This window comes from Jaculus jaculus, chromosome 9 (genome assembly GCF_020740685.1).
Source record: "Jaculus jaculus isolate mJacJac1 chromosome 9, mJacJac1.mat.Y.cur, whole genome shotgun sequence".
Taxonomy (NCBI): Eukaryota; Metazoa; Chordata; class Mammalia; order Rodentia; family Dipodidae; genus Jaculus; species Jaculus jaculus.
This window is the reverse complement of record NC_059110.1, coordinates 97,556,838-97,576,968: the sequence shown is the minus strand read 5'-3', so window position 1 is coordinate 97,576,968 and position 20,131 is coordinate 97,556,838. Positions and strand designations below refer to the sequence as shown.

Here is a 20,131-nt window from a genome sequence, read left to right as displayed (position 1 = left end):
CAGGGTGAGGCCGGGGAGATAATGTTTCTTGCTTAGATTGCTTATTCATTTTCTGAGAGTAAATGTTGTTCCTCAATAGCCCCTAAAATAAACTTTTAAAGAGTATATTGTCTCAAGAGGGTAATTTTGGATAGAGTTTGTTGAACTAAAATTATATACTAAGTAAACCATTATACAAAGCTCATTTTAAAACATGCTCCTTGAAATTTTGAGCAGGAGATAACTTTTGTGTGTCATGGAAAGGGTTACACTTAAAGTTGTAGACATTTTAGGATAGGCAAGGGCAATCCCTCAGTAATACTCTTCCAGCCATAATTGATAAGCAGTTATTGTTCCCTATCTGCAGTTTCTTGGGATCCTTTCATATAGCTGTGGTTGCTATAGCTTATCTGACAGGACTAAAAGAGATAGTGGTTAGAATTAGGACATGAAGCCTTGGTTCAAATTCCAGTTCTATGACTGTGTGACTCCTGAGCTGGTTACCTAACCTCATCTTATCTCACTTCCTCCCTCACTGTTAGGTTGAATGAATAGATTCAAGGAAAGCATTCAGAACAGTGTCTTGCATATACTTGGTCATGACTGATTGTCATGTGGCCCACTGAGCTCTCACCAAGAATCCTTTCCTAATCGTCTTTTGAAGGCATATTGTTATGTTACGGCTTCCTTAACTAGTAATTATTAGTGAAGTTTTAGTAAATAAATATCTCGGGCTGGAGAGATGGCTTAGTGGTTAAGCGCTTGCCTGTGAAGCCTAAGGACCCCGGTTCGAGGCTCGGTTCCCCAGGTCCCACGTTAGCCAGATGCACAAGGGGGCGCATGCGTCTGGAGTTCATTTGCAGAGGCTGGAAGCCCATGGCGCGCCCATTCTCTCTCTCTCCCTCTGTCTTTCTCTCTGTATCTGTCGCTCTCAAATAAAAATAAATTAAAAAAAAATTTAAAAAAAAAAATCTCAATTTTCATTTCTTTGTGAATCTATTACAATAGTGGTGTGAAAAAAAAACATTTTTGTTTGTTTGTTTGTCTGGGTTTTTTTGTTTGTTTGTTTGTATTGTTGGTTGGTTGGTTTGATTTTTCAAGGTAGGGTCTGACTGTAGCCCAGGCTAACCTGGAATTCACTATATAGTCTCAGGGTGGCCTCAAACTCACGGAGATCCTTCTTCCTCAGCCTCCCTAGTGCTGGGATTAAAGGCATGCCCCACCATGTCTGGCTGTTTTTTGGTTTTGGGGTGTTTTTTATTTATTTATTTGAGAAAGAGAGAGAAAAAGAGAGAGGAAGGGAAGCAGATAGAGAATGGGTGGCGTGCCAGGGCCTCCAGCAGCTGCAAATGAACTCGGAGGCATGCACCTCCTTATGCATTTGGCTTATGTGGGTCCTGGGTAATCAAACCTAGGTCCTTTGGCTTTGAAGGCAAGCACCTTAACTGCTAAGCCATCTCTCCAGCCTCAAAGGCATTCTTAAAGCAGTCTCTCTTACTTTTTTTTTTTTTTTTTTAAGGTTTAGGGAGACTTTGTTAGATTAGGAGGAGAGAGTACAAAGAGCCCCGGCCCATGAGAAGGCAGGAGGGCATAAAAGTCCTGGATTTGGGGCTTTTTTTAAGACAGGATCTCACTGTAGTCCAGGCTGGCCTTGAATGCACAGTGATCCTTCTATTTCCCTAGTGCTTAGCTGGGAATGTAACTTAGTACTTAGCATGTTCAAGGGCCTAGATTCAATCCCCAGCACCCCACCCTCTAAGATAGATAGATAGATAGATAGATGATAGGTAGGTAGGTAGGTAGGTAGGTAGGTAGGTAGGTAGGTAGGTAGATAGATAGATAGATAGATAGATAGATAGATAGATAGATAGATAGATAGATAGTGCTGGATAGCCTTTGGTGATTAGATTCCTGTAATAAATTGAATGTAATTTACACTTCAGGAAAGTAAGGTAAAGAACAGTTTAGACCAGAAATATATGACTTCCTAACCCACTGTCCTATTACTGGGATCTTATGGAGATATTGAATGTTTTAAAATTGTATCTAATTTGAGGGGGGCTTTGTTTGCTTGCTTTTTTAAAGATATATTTTATTTAATTATTTATTTGAGAGAGAGAAAGAGGCAGAGGGAGAGAATGGGTGCGCCAGGTCCTCTAGCCCCTGCAAATGAACTCCAGATGCATGTGCCCCCTTGTGCATCTGGCTTAGGTGGGTCCTGGAGAATTGAACCGGGATCCTTTGGCTTTGGGCAAACATCTTAACTGCTAAGCCATCTCTCTGGCACCCCATTCCCCCCCCTTTTTTTTGAAGCAAGTCTCTTTTAAGGAAGATGACCTTGAATTTATGTTCTGCCCACCTCCACCACCCTAGTGCTAAAATTTATGGGCGTAGGATGCCATGTCCAATTTATGCTGTGCTAAGAGTCAATGCTAGACTCTCTTGCTTGCTACGTAAGCACTGTAACAATTGAGCTACACCCTCAGCCTCCCTGATTTGAACTTTCATTGTTTTAAAATACATATCTATTTGTTTATTTGAGGAAAAAAAAGACAGAGAGAATGGGCATGCCAGGGCCTCTAGCCAATGCAAATGAACTCCATACACATGCACCACCATGTGCATCTGGCTTATGTGGGTCCTGGAGAATCGAAACTGTGTCCTTAGGCTTCCCAGGCAAGCACCTTAACTGCTAAGCCATCTCTCCAGCCCTTGTTTGCTGTTTTTAGATATAGGGTCTCACTCTAACTTAGGCTGACCTGGAATTTGCTATGTAGTTTCAGGGTGGCCTTGAACTCATGGCAGTCCTCCTACCTCTGCCTCCCAAGTGCTAGGATTAAAGGCTTGTGCCCCCATACCCAGTTTGACTTGTGGTTTTAATTTGTCTAATTTCCTAATTTTGGGAAGTTCAAAAATATCCAAGTCATTTTTTGTATATATTACCATTCCAATCATCAGTCTTCAACTGGCACAATCATGTGATAGATAGATCCTATTATGATAGCCCAGTCTGATAATCTCATGGTGCACCTGGAGGCTGTGTAGTCTCTCTATTCAAGATACACTACTTACTGAGATGGGCATGATGGTGCTTCCCTTTAATCCAACTGAACTGGGTGGGTGTGGGAAGCTGAGGCTAAAGTAGGAGGTTCCTGGGAAGCTAGCCTAGAGTGAGCTCCAGGTCAGCTAGAGTGAGACCTGTCCCCCCCCCAAAAAAAAAATAAAAAAAAACAAGTCAGTCATAGTGGCACATGCCTTTAATCCCAGTGTTTGGGAGGCAGAGGTAGGAGGATTACCATAAATTCAAGGCCACCCTGATACTACACAGTGAATTCCAGGTCAACCTGAGCTAAAGTGAGACCCTACCGAGAAGGGGGGGGGGAGGGAATAATGCTTCTTGCTTAGATTGCTTATTCATTTTTTAAAGAGTAAATGTTGCTGTTCCTTAACAGCTTTAGGGAATTCAAAATCTATTTTGGAGTGGCCTGTAGTCACTTAAATATTCCTATTAAGGGTAGCAAGAAAGATTACTGAGAGGTATAATATTTAAGTTAGCTGTATCTGTATGTTGCATATCAAGAACAGTGTGTTTCATGAAGAATGCTGACTTTTTATTGTTGATACAAAAAAAAAAAAAAAGCTTTTGCCTCAAAGGGGATAAGAGAGAGTTTATTTTGGAGCTAAATATGAGTGACCATGGCCTAGAGTTTCATGAAGTTCTTATAGAAACAGAAAAAAGAAATTCATAAATTATGGCAATTTGAAAACACCTTAGTGGTCTGGAGAGATGGCTTAGTGGTTAAGGCACTTGCCTGCAAGGCCTGAGGACCCAGGCTCAATTCTCCAGGTACCACATAAGCCAGATGCACAAGGCGGCACATGCATCTGGAGTTTGTTTACAATGGCTAGTGGTCTTAGTACACTCATTCTCTCTCTCTCTCTCTCTCTTTTCCTCCTTCCCTCCCTCCCCTCTCTCCTTTCCTCATCCTCTCTGTCTCATAAACAAGTTTTAAAATTAAAAAAAAAAAAAAAACACACAGCTTAGTGGAAACATCAGGTAGGTGTGTTCCAGCAATAGGTCTCAGATGTTTTTTGATGGTATTCTTAGCCTTTGGGTTGGTGGAAGCTGGGAGTCAGTACATTCCAAAAGGGTTTACCTAGTAGCAACCAAGATGCTTCATTACATACAGGTGGGCAATCAATGAGCATTTAAACTGGGTGGGTGGCTTAAATAGACCAGCACTCAGGAGGCAGAGGTAGGAGGATTCCCTACAGTTCGAAGCCACCCTGAGAATACAGAGTGAATTCCAGGTCAGTGTGAGCTAGAGTGAGACCCTACCTCAAAAAAGAAAAAACAAAAAAAATGGGTATTTAAGGGACTAAAGGTAGTCCAAGATAATGTGGTCCCCAACCTGTAACGTTGCAGCTCTCTGCAATCAAACCCAGGGCCTCATGCATGTTCACTAAGTAAACACTCTTGCCACTGAACTAAACCCCCAACCCCAGGTTATTTTCTTAAAAGGAAGGATCTTTGCTTCATGTAAGATAATTTTGTTTTTGGAAGATGAGAATCTGTGAGTTTATGCGCCTACTTTTTTTCCCTTTTTTACTAGTTAGCTTTTCCAGCAACTCTTGTATTACTCAGGGAGTTGGCTATGATCATACCATCTTGAAATGGTTCTTGTTTGGATTTGTGGAACCAAGTAATTGAGTTTAGTATTGTTTCTGTATTACAAGTGGGGCTAATGTTTAAAATGAATGGAGATTTATAGTCTTAGCACTGGATGTACAGAGTACAAAGAATCTTTGTGGGCTGATTGCAGCACTGTTTCCTAAGCTTTGCTGCCAGAAACAAAGCCACACATTTTGATATCAACTTTTCCCATTTAAAATCTGCTAGTGACAGCCTTCTAAAGTATTTCTCACATCTAAATATGTGTTCACAGCGAACTGTTGAGTTATGCTTCTGTCCTGTCTTCTGACCTCATCCACAAATTATGTTATTAAAAAGTTTAACAGGCTCATACTTATACCAAAACTAACTTACATTGATCACCCTCACTGCCAAGTAGGCTCCATTGAATGTCAGAAAGGTTGAATGGCTTATTTGAGGACATTTCAATCTCTTAAAAAAGGTTTGGGGGGGGCTGGAGAGATGGCTTAGCGGTTAAGCACTGGCCTGTGAAGCCTAAGGACCCCGGTTCGAGGCTCGGTTCCCCAGGTCCCACGTTAGCCAGATGCACAAGGGGGCGCACGCGTCTGGAGTTCGTTTGCAGTGGCTGGAAGCCCTGGTGCGCCCATTCTCTCTCCCTCCCTCTATCTGTCCTTCTCTCTGTGTCTGTCGCTCTCAAATAAGTAAATTAATTAAAAAAAAAAAAAAGGTTTGGAGGCTGGAGGGATCTCTTAGCAGTTAAGGCATTTGCCTGCAAAGCCAAAGAACCCTGGTTTATTTCCCCAGGACCCACATTAGCCAGATGCACAATATATATAAGCCAGGCATGGAAGCAGAGGTAGGAGGATCACTGTGAGTTTGAGGTAACCCTGAGACTACAGAGTGAATTCCAGGTCAGCCTGAGGTAGAGTGAGACCCTACCTCAAAAAACCAAAAAGAAAAAAAAAAAATTATACATTCATCAAATTGTTAAAAAGGGGGTCTCTTTAAAAATGATTATTTTGGGCTGGAGGGATGGCTTAGCGGTTAAGGTTGTTTGCCTGCAAAGCCAAAGGACCCAAATTCGATACCCCAAGACCCACATTGGTAGATCATTTGGCCTATTGCATGTTCAATTCCCAGTACTGTCAAAAATGCTGAATGAATAAGCGAAGTTATATAAGCATCGTGTCAAGTATTTTCTTGAGGTTGTCTTTTTTTTTTTTTTTTTGGTAGTGCTGGCTTATCAAACCCTTGATTTTTCTTTTTTTTTTTTTTTCATTTTTTATTTATTTATTTGAGAGCGACACAGAGAGAAAGACAGATAGAGGGAGAGAGAGAGAATGGGTGCGCCAGGGCTTCCAGCCTCTGCAAACGAACTCCAGACGTGTGCACCCTCTTGTGCATCTGGCTAACGTGGGACCTGGGGAACCGAGCCTCGAACCGGGGTCCTTAGGCTTCACAGGCAAGCGCTTAATCGCTAAGCCATCTCTCCAGCCCCCTTGATTTTTCTTAATACAAACTCAAACTCAGTAAGTTTGACTTTAAACTCAGAGCTGTCAATCACAAAATAGTTATTTGGTCATGAGAGGACTATTTATTTACAATCAGAGAGAGAGGGAAAGAAAAAACAGAGAATGGGCCTCTGGCCACTGCAAACAAACTCCAGATGCATGTGCCACTTTGTGCATCTGGCTTTATGCAAGTACTGGGGAATTAAATTTGGGTTGTTAGGCTTTGCAGGCAAATAATACCTTAACTGCAGAGCCATCTATCTCTCCAGCCCTCATGAAAGGACTTTTAATCTTGAAGTTACTAGTAAACAGAAAATGAACAGAGAGCCATTCAAAAGTATGTATCGGTTTTTTTGTATGAATGTATTTAAGTGTTTTAATGGTTTGATAGTTCCTGTTAATGGCTTTTTCTTTATGTATTGCACATGTAAGTGTGTGTGTATGGGCACATGGGAGTCCTCTGGCAAACAAATGCCAGACACATGCAACGCTTTTTGCATCTAGGTCCTGGGTAATTGAGCCCAGGCTGACAGGTTAGACAAACAAGCGCCTTTAGCCACTGAGCCATCTCCCAGTCCCAAGTGATTTTTTTTTTCTTAAATAGCATCACCGAAACATGATTCACATGACATATGACTCACTAGTTTAAGCTTTATAATTCACACAGGCATAGCCTAGGTGTACTTACCTAGCATTCATGAAACCAGCATACAAAGTGTGTGTGTGTGTGTGTGTGTGTGTGTGTGTGTATGACTGATAAAAGCACACCATCCAGTGGTTATTATACTTATGTTTGACTGTCACCACAGTGTATTTTAGGACATTTTCATTAATCTCAAAAGAAATTACATTTTGTAGCAACTCTTCATTTCCCTCAGCTAATGTTAGTTATTATGTATATTCCTATTCAGGCATTTCACACAAGTAGGAATAATGAGAAAGAGGCAAATATATATATAGGGGGGAGGCGGGAGGGAGAGAGAAATGGGCACACTAGGGCCACCAGCCACTGGAAAGGAACTCCAGACACATAAGCCACCTTGTGCCTCTGGCTTACATGGGTACTGAGGAATTGAACCTGGGTCCTTAGGCTACTACTGAGAATCACTGTTGCCCAGTTTTTTGTTTGTTTGTTTTTGTTTTTCAAGGTAGGGTCTCGCAAGCTGGCTTTGAACTACACTTTCCAGGTGCTCAGACTGCAGATGTGCTCACTACCATATCCAGCTTTTAATTTTTGTTTTCTTATTATTTTATTTTACTGAGAGAGAGAGAATACGGATGTGCCAGGGCCTCCAGCCGCTGCAAACAAACTCCAGACGCATGTACTACCTTGTGCATCTGGCTTATGTGCGTCCTGGGGAATCAAACCTGGGTGCTTTGGGTTTGCAGGCAAGTGTCTTTAACTGTGAAGCCATCTCTCCAGCCCTGTTTTCTTATTTTAGAGATAAGGTCTTACATAGTAGCTTATACTGGACTGGATATTGATGTGTAGCCCAGAGAAAGCAGAGCTCAGAACCTGTCATCCTCTTATTTCAGCCTCCTAGGTCACGTTTTTACCTTCTTTGTGAATGTTGTATGTGTGCATGTGCTTATGTGTGTGAGGATGGGCGTGTGTGTGCAGCGCTGCATGGGTGGAGATCAGAGGACAACCTTGGGTGTGCTGGTCCTCACCTTCCACCTTGTTTGAGGCAGGGTCTTGTACCACTGTGTATAGCAAACTAGCTCATCTGTAAGCTTCCAGGGATTTTCTTGTGACTCATAGGATTGCTAACTTTCTGTTTTATCTTTGGAGGAACTTCTAGGTAGATTGTTTTCCTAAAAACTATACCATTTTATATTCCCCTTAGCAGGTGATGAGCGTTTCTCCCCAGCCTTGTCCCCCTGAGCCACCTCCTCAGCTCTCAGTGTCTTTATAAACAGCTGGACATGTTTTAAGGTTGTTTTCAGTACTTAACATAGTAGCCTTCATTAAATGAGGTGCTTTCTGAGAATAAAGATCTGCTTTGCGAACACATTAAGAACAATACAACTATAGATAACCTGGTGTTTGTGTAGAATGATTATGTACATATTCTGTTACTGATTTAAAAGAAAAACAGGATGGGCAGGATGGTAGAGGACTATAATCCTAGCACACAGGAGGAAGAGGCAGGAAAATCTAGTTTGAGGCCAGCCTAAGCTGTGTAGAGAGACCCTCTGTCTCAAAAAGGGCAAAAATATAAATAAATAAATGAACAATTATAAAGATGGGAGCTGGGGCTGTAGTTCAGTAGTAATAGAGCATTTGCATGTATGAGTCATGGGTTTGATTCACAGCACCACTAAAATAATGATAAACATATACCTATAGTTTGAAGTGTGATATAAACAGGGTGCATTTAATGTATATTGTATTGGAATTTTGGTGTGTGGGGGGATTCGAGGTAGAGTCTCTAACTCAGGCTGACCTGGGATTCACTATGTAGTCTCAGGGTGGCCTTGAACTAATGGCAATCCTCCTACCTCTGCCTCCCAAGTGCTGGGATTAAAGACATGTGCCACCACACCTGGCTTATTTGGGAATTTTTATCTTCTATGCTCAACCATTTGGTTATTTTTTCCTTCACGTAGCTAACCTGTGGTCTTGGATCCCTGAGTTGCCCTCACGATACCAGTGCTATTGTCATGTTAGCACAACTCTGAAAGATGAAGTGGTGACAGAATAAAAATGACCTCATTGATTTATGAATTAAGATGTTAGAACTATAGCTTATTGGTATTTAAAGGTGCTAGTCTCCTTATTCCTTAAATAGATTACTTTCAAATTTTCATCTGGCAGGTCACTTGTGTAACAAGAAGAGTTTATAACTATATCTATATGTTTTTATCCTGTACTAGGATTTCTATACAAATTGTTCAGGTCTTGGTTATTGGGGATGAGGGGAAAAACTGGAGAAGACATTTGCCTGCAAAATCTAACAAGCTGAGTTTGATTCCCCAATACGTAAAACCAGATGCACAAAGTGGCACATGTATCTGGAGTTTGTTTGTAATGGCTAGAGTCCCTGACTCATCCATTCTCCCTCCCCTCACTCTTTCTGCCTATAAATGAATAAATAAATAAAAATAGGGCTGGAGAGATGGCTTTGTGGTTAAGGTGCCTGCCTGCAAAGCCAAAGGACCCAGGTTCAACTCCCCAAGACCCACATGAGACAGATGCCCAAGGTGGTGCATGCGTCTGAAGTTTGTTTGCAGCAGCTGCAGACCCTGGCACACTGATTCTCTTCCTCTCTTTCTCTCTCTCCCGCTCTCAAATAAATAAATTTTATATTTTAAATATATAGATATAGTTTGTTTGTTTGTTTGTTTTTCGAGGTAGGGATTCACACTAGCCTAAGCTGACCCGGAATTCACTACCTATTCTCAGGGTGGCCTCGAACTCATGGCAGTCCACCTACCTCTGCCTCCTGAGTGCTGGGATTAAAGGCATGCGCCACCATGCCTGGCACTAAAATATATTTTTAAGGCTGGGCATGGTGGCAGCCTGGGCTAGAGTGAGGCCGTACCTCAAAACAATTATATATATATGTGTGTATGTATGTATGTATATTAGAAATATATATCTAAGTATATATATATTTTTACATATGTTTTAAAAGAATAGTATATTATGCAAATAGCATGGAATATATTGCCGTGTTATTCCTGTATTCAGTCTTACTATCTCAACTGAGAAGCAGAAGAATGTAATGTAATGCTGGGTTTTATTTCCTGTATTAGCTCCTCAAGAGTGATTGATCTATGAAATGGCAGAGAATGGAAAGAATTGTGACCAGAGACGTGTAGCAATGAATAAGGAACAACACAATGGAAATTTCACAGGTAATGTACATATGACAACAATAACAGCAAGCCTTTGCCAAGCACTTTCTTAGTGTTGTGCTCTCCTGAAAACTTGACATGTGTTCACTCACTCAGTCTTCACAATGACCCTGGAAAGTAGGGGCTAGTTATCGCTCACTCTATAAAAGAGAAAACAACTTGCATGAAATTGTATAAATGGCACATGGCAGAGCCAGGATTTGTATTTTTTCAAAATATATTTTTAGCTGGAGAGATGGCTTAGCAGTTAAAGTGCTTACCTGCAAAGCCTAAGGATCTAGGTTTGGCTCCCTAGGACCCATGTAGGCCTGATGCACAAAGTGGTGCTTGTGTCTGGAGTTTGTTTGCAGGGGTTGAAGGCCCTAGTGTGCTCATTCTCTCAGTCTGCCTCTTTCTCTCTCAAATATATAAGTATAATAAAATAAATTATATATGTGTGTGTATAGAGAGAGTTATTTAATTTATGAGAGAGTGAATAGGTGCACTTTGGCCTCTTGCCACTGCAAATGAACTCCAGACACATGTGCCACTTTGTGCATCTGCCTTTATATGGGTACTAGGAAATTGAGCCCAGTCAGCAGGTTTTGCAAGCAAGTACCTTTAACCACCAAACCATCTCCTCAGCCCAGAAAGCCAATTTGAAACCAAGTAGTTTGCCTCCCATATTTTGAGATCTAAACCACTTGACCGACATTATGATGCTGAGTCTGGTTATTAAGGGATAGAATTCTGAGTGCCTTTTGTTTAGAACACCCTTTACAAAAGCAGTTATCAAAGAGCAGGCCTTTTTTATTTTTATTTTCATTTTTTGTCTATTGTTCTCTAGGTAAGACAGATGAAAGGGGCAACTCTTGGGTCAGGATGTAGTGCCTTCCTAGGACACATGCAGTAATATGCATGAGGGTCTGGATTCAACTCCCAGCACCAAAAAATAAATAGTGACTGTGAAAGTTCACTTCCAGACTAAGCCAATGACTATTGCTGAGTTTGGACTAATTGTTTTTCTCAAGGCTCTAGAACACATGTATGTGAATGGTTACCTGAGCCATGGGTGAAACTTTTTTTCACCCAATATATTTCTAGGTACTCATGCATTATATACTCCTCTCCAAGATGACTGGAGAGAATACAAGGTTGTCACTGATTGAAAGGGAAGAGACAAGAAAGATACACAGACAAATGAAATGCCATAGAGGCTAACATTCTGGGAACCTAGCCCAACCCTTGGCTTCTGTTAGAGATTTCACATTTACTTGTTAAGGAGAAATGTTTCCTCTAGAGAAAGGCTGAGCTCAGCTTAGTACCTTGAGCTCCTCAAACATGTATGTTTCTACGTTTGTAATTTTATATGAAGCCTTTCAGAAGGTGGTTGAGTTTTTATGATGATTTGAAAAAGGGAGCACAAATGTTAGGTATTTTGTTGTAACTTTCATGCTGCTGTTTTTCAGATCCTTCAATGAATGAAAAAAAGAGAAGGGATCGGGAAGAAAGACAGAATATTGTTCTGTGGAGACAGCCACGTGTTACCTTACAGTATTTTTTCCTGGAAACCCTTGTAATCTTGAAGGAATGGACCTCAAAGTAAAGAACTCTGTTTTCTTTTCCTTGTTTTTTCATTTGTTTGTTTTGTTTTTTGAGGTTGGGTCTCACTCCAGTCATTGCTGACCTAGAATTCACTCTGAAGTCCCAGGTTGGCCTCAAACTCACTGCGATCCTCCTACCTCTCTGGCTTTACTTTTCATATAAACATTATTTTCTAATTTTAGACGTCCTCAAACATCTTCTACTCCATGCCATCTGTTCTACCACAATGGATGAGTTAAATTTAGAACATTATCATGAGAACATTTATTTTTCATCCTATAGTTTTAAAAGAAATAGATTAGGGCATTTAATTTGAAGAAAAACAGATGAGGAAGCTGGGCGTGGTGGTGCATGTCTTTAATTCTAGCACTTGAAGGCAGAGGTAGGAGGATCACCATGAGTTCAAGGCCACCCTGAGACTACATAGTGAATTCCAGGTCAGCCTGAGCTAGGGTGAGACCCTACCTGGAAAAACCAAAAAACAACAACAACAAAAAAAAAAACGATGAGGAAGCATACATTGTTATTTGTTTGATAGATTACAACATTGACCATTGCCTCATGTTGGATTTAAGAAGGGAAAACATTAAAATAATATGGTTGGTTTCCTTTTAGTTTTACCCTCAAAAGAAGTCAGGCCTGTGTGCCATCAGTATACCAAATCTACAGGAGGACAAGGTTCAGGTTATGTGGCACCTTTCCTGATAGCCCAAGCCAATGAAAAAGGACTCTGCCATAAAAATGTGTTCTATATTTAAACTTTGTGCTTGTAAGCCTTTTCAAATGTCATAGAGGCATGGTGAACTTTTACAAATCTTATCCTTTCCTTGTCCTTCCAAATTATCTGTACTATTAGTTTTCATTTTACTTAAAAATTTTAAACTATTTTGTACAATTTTTAGTATCTCTTTTTGTTGTTGTTTTGAGGCAGAATCTCAGTCAAGTCCAGATTGACCTGGAGCTTACTGTGTAGCCCAAGGCTGCCCTTGAACTCAAGGCAGTCTTCTACCTTACCCTCTAGAGCACTATGACTAAAGGTATATGCCACCATGCCCAGCTTCAAACAGTATTCTTGATAACCAGGCATGGTGGCTCACAGCTGCAATCACAGCACTCAGGAGACTGTGGTAGGAGGCTCACTGTGAGCAGTTTCAGTGTCTTTGATCTCCAGAGCAGCTCCATGAAGAAGGCAAAAACAAGTATATGATTATTTTTTCCCCCAAGGTAGGGTCTTGCTCTTGCCCAAGCTGACCTGGAATTTACTGTGTCATTTCAGGGTACCCTCAAACTCCCAGCAGTCCCCCATCTCTGCTTCCCAAGTACTGGGATTGAAGGTGTGCACCACTACACCCAGCTTGAAATATATGATTTTTTATTATTTTAAAAGCAAAATAAGGGCTAGAGAGATGGCTTAGTGGTTAAGGCACTTGCCTGCAAAGCCTAAGGACCCAGGCTCAATTCTCCAGGTCCCCATGTAAGCCAGATGCACATGGTGGCACATGCATCTGGAGTTTGTTTGCAGTGACTAGAGGCCCTGATGTGCCCATTCTACACACTCTCTCTCTCTTTCTCTCAAATAAATAAAAATAAATCAGAAAAGAAAAAGAGAAATAATCACTCAGGGGCTGGACAGATGGCTTAGCAGTTAAGGCGTTTGCCTTCAAAGTCAAAGGACGTGGGTTCAATTCCCCAGGACCCATGTAAGCCCGAATGTCAAGGGGTCGCATGCATCTGGAGTTTGTTTGCAGTGGCTGGAGGCCCTGGTGTACCCATTCTGTCTCTCGTTCTCTGCCTATTTCTCTCTCTCAAATAAATAAATAAAAAATAATGATAATAATCACTCTGCCAGGTGTGGTAGCATACACTTTTAATCCTAGTACTTGGGTGACTGAGGTAGGATTACTGTGAGTTCGAGGCTAGCCTGAGACCAATTCCAAGTCAGCCTGGGCTACAGCAAGACCCCACCTTGAAAAACCAAAAAAATAAAGATCAGATTGGTTATATGTCTTAGTAAAAGTATAACATAAGATCATTGATCCGATCTTTTGGCATGAAAGTCAGTGGACTATATTGTACTCTAGTGCTTCTCCAAACTAAAAATGGAACATAAACAAGATTGGGCTTTGGATAAGGGAAAGGCTATGAGGGGGGGGATACATGATAAATTGGATTGTGTGCCAGGTAGCTTCCCTGGACCCCTTTCTATACCCCCAAAGCCTGCATCAAGAAATTATTTTGAGCAGGTGTGATGGCACACACCTTTAATTCCAGTACTAGGAAGCAGAAGTAGTAGGATCACCATGAGTTCTAGGCCACCCTGAGACTACATTGTGAATTCCAGGTCAGCCTGGGCTAGAGTGAGACCCTACCTCAAAAAACCAAACTGTTTTGAGGGCTGGAGAGATGGTTTAGCACTTAAGGTGCTTGCTTGTGAAGCCAAAGGACCCAGGTATGATTCCCCTGGACCCACATAAGCCAGATGCACAACGTGGTGCTTGCATCTGGAGTTTGTTTGCAGTGGCTGAAGGCCCTCACACACCCATTCTTTCTCTCTCTTTCTTTCTGTCTCTCTCAAACAAATAAGTTTTGAAACCAATAAAATATAAAATAAAGAAATTGTTTAGAGAATGATAACTCATGAAAGTAAGATTAATATGAGATTCTATTTTTTGTTTTTCTATCTGTTTAAGATTATGGCATCGTCAAAGCCTTGTGGTGTCTTTTTTACTGCTGCTTGCTGTGCTTATAGCTACGTATTATGTTGAAGGAGCACATCAACAGGTAAAAGATTTAGCAATTCTATTTCTATTCTTGAGCATTATGTAACTTTATAAAATTTCACAATTGGACTAATGTGGGTTTCATAGACTTTGTGCTTTCAGTGGTGTATATATGTATACTAGGCAAGCCCTCTACCACTGAGCTATATTCCCAGCCTAGACATAGTTGTATATATTTTTAAATTTTATTTATTTACTTATTTGCAAGCACAGAGACGGGTGAGGGGAGGGAGAGAAGGAGGGAGGGATAGCCCAGGCTGACCAGGAACTCATTCTGTATCCCAGGCTGGCCTCAAACTCACATCAGTCCTCCTACTTCAGCCTCCCAAATGCTGGGATTAAAGGCATGTACCACCTTGCCTACAATAATTTACAGGGTTTTTTATGTATTTGAGGGTGTAGGCAGATAGAGAGAATGGACACACCAGAGCCTCTAGCTGCTACAAACTCCAGATGCATGAGCCACCTTGTGCATCTGGCTTCCATAGGTCCTGGAGTTTATCAAACCTGGGTCCTTTGGCTTTGCAGACAAGCTCCTTAACCACAAGCCATCTCTCCAGCCCTACAATCTTAATGTCTTACTTTTAGCACCACATAGTAAAAATATTCCTGTGCTGTTTCATGACTGTTTAACACTATATTTGGTACCTGTGATTCCTTTTTACCTTAAAATATTTAAATAAGGACTGGGGAGGTGGCTCAGGTATTTAAGGCATTTGCTTTAAAAAGCCTGCTGGCCTGGATTACATTCTCCAGTACCCACATAAAGCCAGATGCACTAAATAGTGCATGCCCATGTGCCTGGAGTTCATATGTAATAGCAAAAGACCCTGGCATTCCCATAGAAGCTCCCTCCCTGTCTTTCTCCCTCTCTCCTTCCCTTCCTCCCTTTTCCCGTTTTTTTTTTTTTTCTCTCTCTCTCAAGTAAATTTAAAAGAAAAATATATAAATGTATTTTTCCTGACTGTTTATAGTCAAAGCACAATGTGTCCTTTCATCTCTATCCCAAAGTCTTTGTGTTTCCTATAATTGAATTTTATGATACAGCCAAACAGACTTCATGCTAGATTGAGAGTGAGGTTTTTTTTTTGTTGTTGTTGTTGTTGTTTTGTTTTAGGAGGTAGGGTCTCGCTCTAGCCCAGGCTGTCCTGGAATTCACTGTGTAGTCTCTGGGTGGCTTTGAACTCGTGGCGATCCTCCTCCTTCTGCCTCCCAAGTGCAAGAGTGAGGTTTCATGTGTATGAAAGGCCAGTTCATTTGCCTGTCACCTGAAAATACAAAGGGAGAAATACTAGGTTAATATTTGGTTGGGCTGGGAAGATAGCCTAGTGAGTAAGCAGCACCCACATAAAAATCTGGGCCTATAGTCATGCATGTCTGTAACTCCATTCCTGAAGGGTGTCAGGCAGAGACAGGAGAATTCCTAGGGCTTGCTGGTAAGCTGATCAGACCAAAAATGTCAGCTCTGGATTCAGAGAGACTCTATCGGAGGAGCGATAGAGGAGTCCACCTGTTCTCCAGCCTCTGTACATGTGCATATGGGCCACATGCATCAGCGCACGTGCACACATACCCACACATGCATACACTATATACACAAATACCATATCACAAATACTATCTACATACACATTCCAAAAATAAATACTAAAAATACAAAATACAAAACCCTTCTTTGGCCGGGCATGGTGGCCCATGCCTTTAATCCCAGCACTTAGGAGGTAGAGGTAGGAGGATCGCCATGAGTTTAAGGCCACCCTGAAACTACATGGTGAATTCCAGGTCAGCAGGGCTAGAGTGAGACTCCTCAAAAATTTAAAAGAAACAAAATCCCATTTGTCAATATCTTTAATTAAAATAGCAAAATGTTGGTCTGGAGAGATGGCTTAGCGGTTAAGCGCTTGCCTGTGAAGCCTAAGGACCTCAGTTCAAGACTGGATTCCTCAGGAGCCACATTAGCTTGGTGCACCCTTTCTCTCTCTCTCTCTCTCTCTCTCTCTCTCTCTCTCTCTCTCTCTCTCTCTCTACCTCCTTCTCTCTCACTGTCTGTCAATCAAGCAATAAATAAAAATTTAAAAAATATCAAAATGTTAATCTTTTTTAATGGGAAATGCTTCTAAAATGTTATCTCATATTTTAAAGTAATTTACCTCTAATGTCAAAGAAGCTTTTATAGTTTTTTTGTTTGTTTTATTTTTAAATTTATTTATTTATTTGAGAGAGAGAAAGAGGCAGAGAGACAGAGAGAGAGAGAATGAGCACACCAGGGCCTCCAGCCACTGCAAACGAACTCCAGATGCATGCGCCCTCCTGTGCATCTGGCTTACGTGGGTCCTGGAGAATCAAACCAGGATTCTTTGGCTTTGCAGGTAAACATCTTACCCACTAAGTCATCTCTCCAGCCCTGTTTTTGTTTTTTGTGGTAGGGCCTTGCTCTAGCCCAGGCTGACCTGGGATTCACTGTGTAATCTCAGGTTGGCCTCAGACTCATGGTGATCCTCCTACATCTGCCTCCCATGTGCTGAAATAAAAGGTGTGCACCACCATGCCTGGCTTATAGTTTGTGTTTTGCATGTATGTGGGGGTGGGGGTGTATGCATATGGAAGAACAACCTCAAGGGTTACCCTTAGCACCACTGTCCATGCTTATCATCGTAGCACTCAGGAGGCAAAGTAGGGGTGATCACCCACAAGTTCTAGGCCAACCAAGTCAAGGGCTGGAGAGATGGTTTAGCAGTTAAGGTACTTACCTGCGAAGAAAAAGGATCCAGATTTGATTCCCCAGGACCCATATAAGATAGGTCATGCATCTGGAGTTTGTTTGCAGTGGCTAGAGGCCCTGGTACACCCACTCTCTCTCCCCCTCTCTCTTTTCTTTATTTTTTATTTTTTTATTTTTTTGTTCATTCTTATTTACTTATTTCAGAGTGACAGAGAGAGAAAGAGAAAGAATGGGCGCGCCAGGGCTTCCAGCCAATGCAAACGAACTCCAGACGCTTGTGCCCCCTTGTGCATCTGGCTAATGGTCCTGGGGAACCGAGCCTCGAACCGGGGTCCTTAGGTTTCACAGGCAAGCGCTTAACCGCTAAGCCATCTCTCCAGTCCCCCTCTCCAATAAGTAAATGAAAAGCCAAGTATGGTGGCACATGCCTTTACTCCCAGCACTCTGGAGGCAGAGGTAAGAGGATTACTGTGAGTTTGAAGCTACCCTGAGACTACATAGTGAATTCCAGGTCAACCTGGGCTAGAGCAAGACCCTACCTTGAAAAAACAAACAAATAAATAGGCTGGAGAGACAATTTAGCAATTAATGTGTTTGTCTGCAACCCCTAAGGACTGGGGTTCATTTCCCTAGTACACAAGTAAGCCAGATGTACAAGGTGGCACATGCATCTGGAGTTCATTTGCAGTGGCTGGAGGCCTTGGTATGCCCATTCACTCTCTCCGTCCCTCTTTCTGTCTATCTGTCTCTGTCTCACCCCCTCCCCCGCTGCTTTCTCAAATAAATAAATAAAATAAACTGCTTTCCTTCTGCATTTAAAACATAAAAATTAAAAAGAAAATCATGAACTGGAGAGATGGCTCAGTGGTTAAAGTACTTATCAGCACAGCCTAACGACCCAGGTTCAATTCCCCAGTACCCATGTAAAGCCAGATACACAATGTAGTACATGTATTTTGAGTTTGTTTGCAGTGGCTGGAGGCCCTGGTGTACCCATTCTCTGTCTCTTTCCTATCTCTCTCTGCTTGTAAATAAATAAATAATTTTTTGTTGTTGTTGTTGTATCAAGATAGGATCTCTCTTGCTCTAACCCAGACTGACCTGGAATGTACTGTGTAGTCTCAGGGTGGCCTCAAACCCACAGCAATCTACTACCTCTGCCTCCTGATTTATGGGATCAAAGGCATGTGCCACCATGCCTGGTAAATTAAAAAAAAAAAAATTTAGGCCGGGCGTGGTGGCGGACGCCTTTAATCCCAGCACTCGGGAGGCAGAGGTAGGAGGATTACTATGAATTCAAGGCCACCCTGAGACTACATAGTGAATTCCAGGTCAGCCTGTGCTAGAGTGAGACCCTACCTTGAAAAACCAAAAAAATAAATAAATAAATTTAATCAACAACAGCTACAAATACAAATGGTGGCTCATGCCTTTGATCCCAGCACTCGAGAGGCAGAGGTAAGAGGATCACTGTGAGTTCAAGGCCATGCTGAGATTAACTACATAATACATTCCAGGTCAGCCTGGGCTAGAGTGAGACCCTACCTCAAAAATAAATAAATAATCAAAAAATAAAAATTAATAAATTAAAAAGAGGGACCTGGGGAGATGGATCAGTGGGTAAAAGTGCTTGCTGTGCAATTGTTAGAACCCATGCAAAGCCAGATACTGTAGCACAGATCTAAACCCAGCACATAGGAAGATGGGAGTTGGAGACAGAATTCTCAGAAGTTTGTGAGCCACCTATCCTGGTGTGCAGAGCAGCAAATAACCTCTCTCAAGTGAGGTGAAGAGCAAGGATCATGTTTAAAGTTTTGGAAGTTTTAAATGTTTATTCTTTTAATTACTATTTTTATTATACTGGGCATGATAACACACCTGTAATCACACCACTTAAGAAATAGGCAGGTAGATCACTGCAAGTTCAAGACCAGCCTGGTCTCCATAGAGAGTAGAAGGTCAACCTAGACTATGGTGTGAGAAGCTGTTTAAGGGAAAAAAAAAAAAAAATGCATTACTAACTTACTTTTTCCTTTACCAGTTTTATTTCTCTTAGGTGAATTTTTTTTTTTGACCATCTTTGCTATTGCATATTAAATATAATTTAGGCCTCTTCAGTAGAGTTTTTAGTCTTAGTACTTCCTGCCTAATGGAAACTCCTTTTAGTTTGTTTGTTTCATGTTGATGGCAGTTTAAATATACTGCATTCACGTAGAGAATTCTGGTTTTACACCTTATCCATTTTGTCTTTCAGTATGTGCAACGTATAGAAAAACAGTTTCTCTTGTATGCCTACTGGATAGGCTTGGGCATTTTGTCCTCTGTTGGGCTTGGAACAGGGCTGCATACCTTTCTGCTGTATCTGGTAAGAATAATTTTCTTTTTCTTTTAATTTGTATTATGATTTACTTTTGTGTGTGAAAGAGAAATAGTGAAACCGGGTGTGGTGGCACACTCCTTTAATCCCAGCACTCGGGAGGCAGTGGTAGGATTATCGTCATGAGTTTGAGGCCACCCTGAGAACACATGGTGAGTTCCAGGTCAGCCTGCGCTGGAGTGAGACCTTACCTTGAAAAACCAAAAAAAATAAAAAATAGAGAGTGCGCATGCCAGGGCCTCTTGCTTTACAAATGAACACCAGCTGCTTATGCCACTTTTTGCATCCAGCTTATGTGGTTGTGTTGGAAATTGAACCTGGGCTGTCAGGTTTTACAAGCCTTTAATCACTTAGTCATCTTCCCAGCCCCCAAGAATAACTTTCTTTGGATGAACAAAACCAAGAGATTTTCCTGTCTTTTTGCTTCAGAAGTTAAAATTCAGAGATATTTAATTGGTTTTTGTGTTTTGTAAGTTCCTTTTACCCAAATGATTTAAAAAGGAAAAAAAAATAAGCAAGTGATTGTTTATTTCAAATAATTTGGCCAGAATTTTTTTCCTTCTAGATTTTATAGTAATGATTCTATTATACAGTTGTTATCTTAGCACTCATAATTAATTTCATTTTAGGCTTAGAATAAGGCCAGCTGGGATATATGCCTAA

At 41.3% G+C, this 20,131-nt stretch overlaps 1 protein-coding gene across 1 annotated transcript in view; it reads left to right on the top strand.

The window, feature by feature from the left end:
- The window catches only part of Vmp1 (vacuole membrane protein 1), a 134,680-nt gene that overhangs the window by 6,877 nt on the left and 107,672 nt on the right, over positions 1-20,131 (top strand). Inside the window, exons 2-5 of the mRNA XM_045158561.1 lie at positions 9,904-10,005; positions 11,454-11,586; positions 14,280-14,370; positions 19,346-19,456. Coding sequence (XP_045014496.1) covers positions 9,930-10,005; positions 11,454-11,586; positions 14,280-14,370; positions 19,346-19,456 — 411 coding nt within the window. The 5' untranslated portion in view covers positions 9,904-9,929. The remainder of the gene's footprint in view (positions 1-9,903; positions 10,006-11,453; positions 11,587-14,279; positions 14,371-19,345; positions 19,457-20,131) is intronic.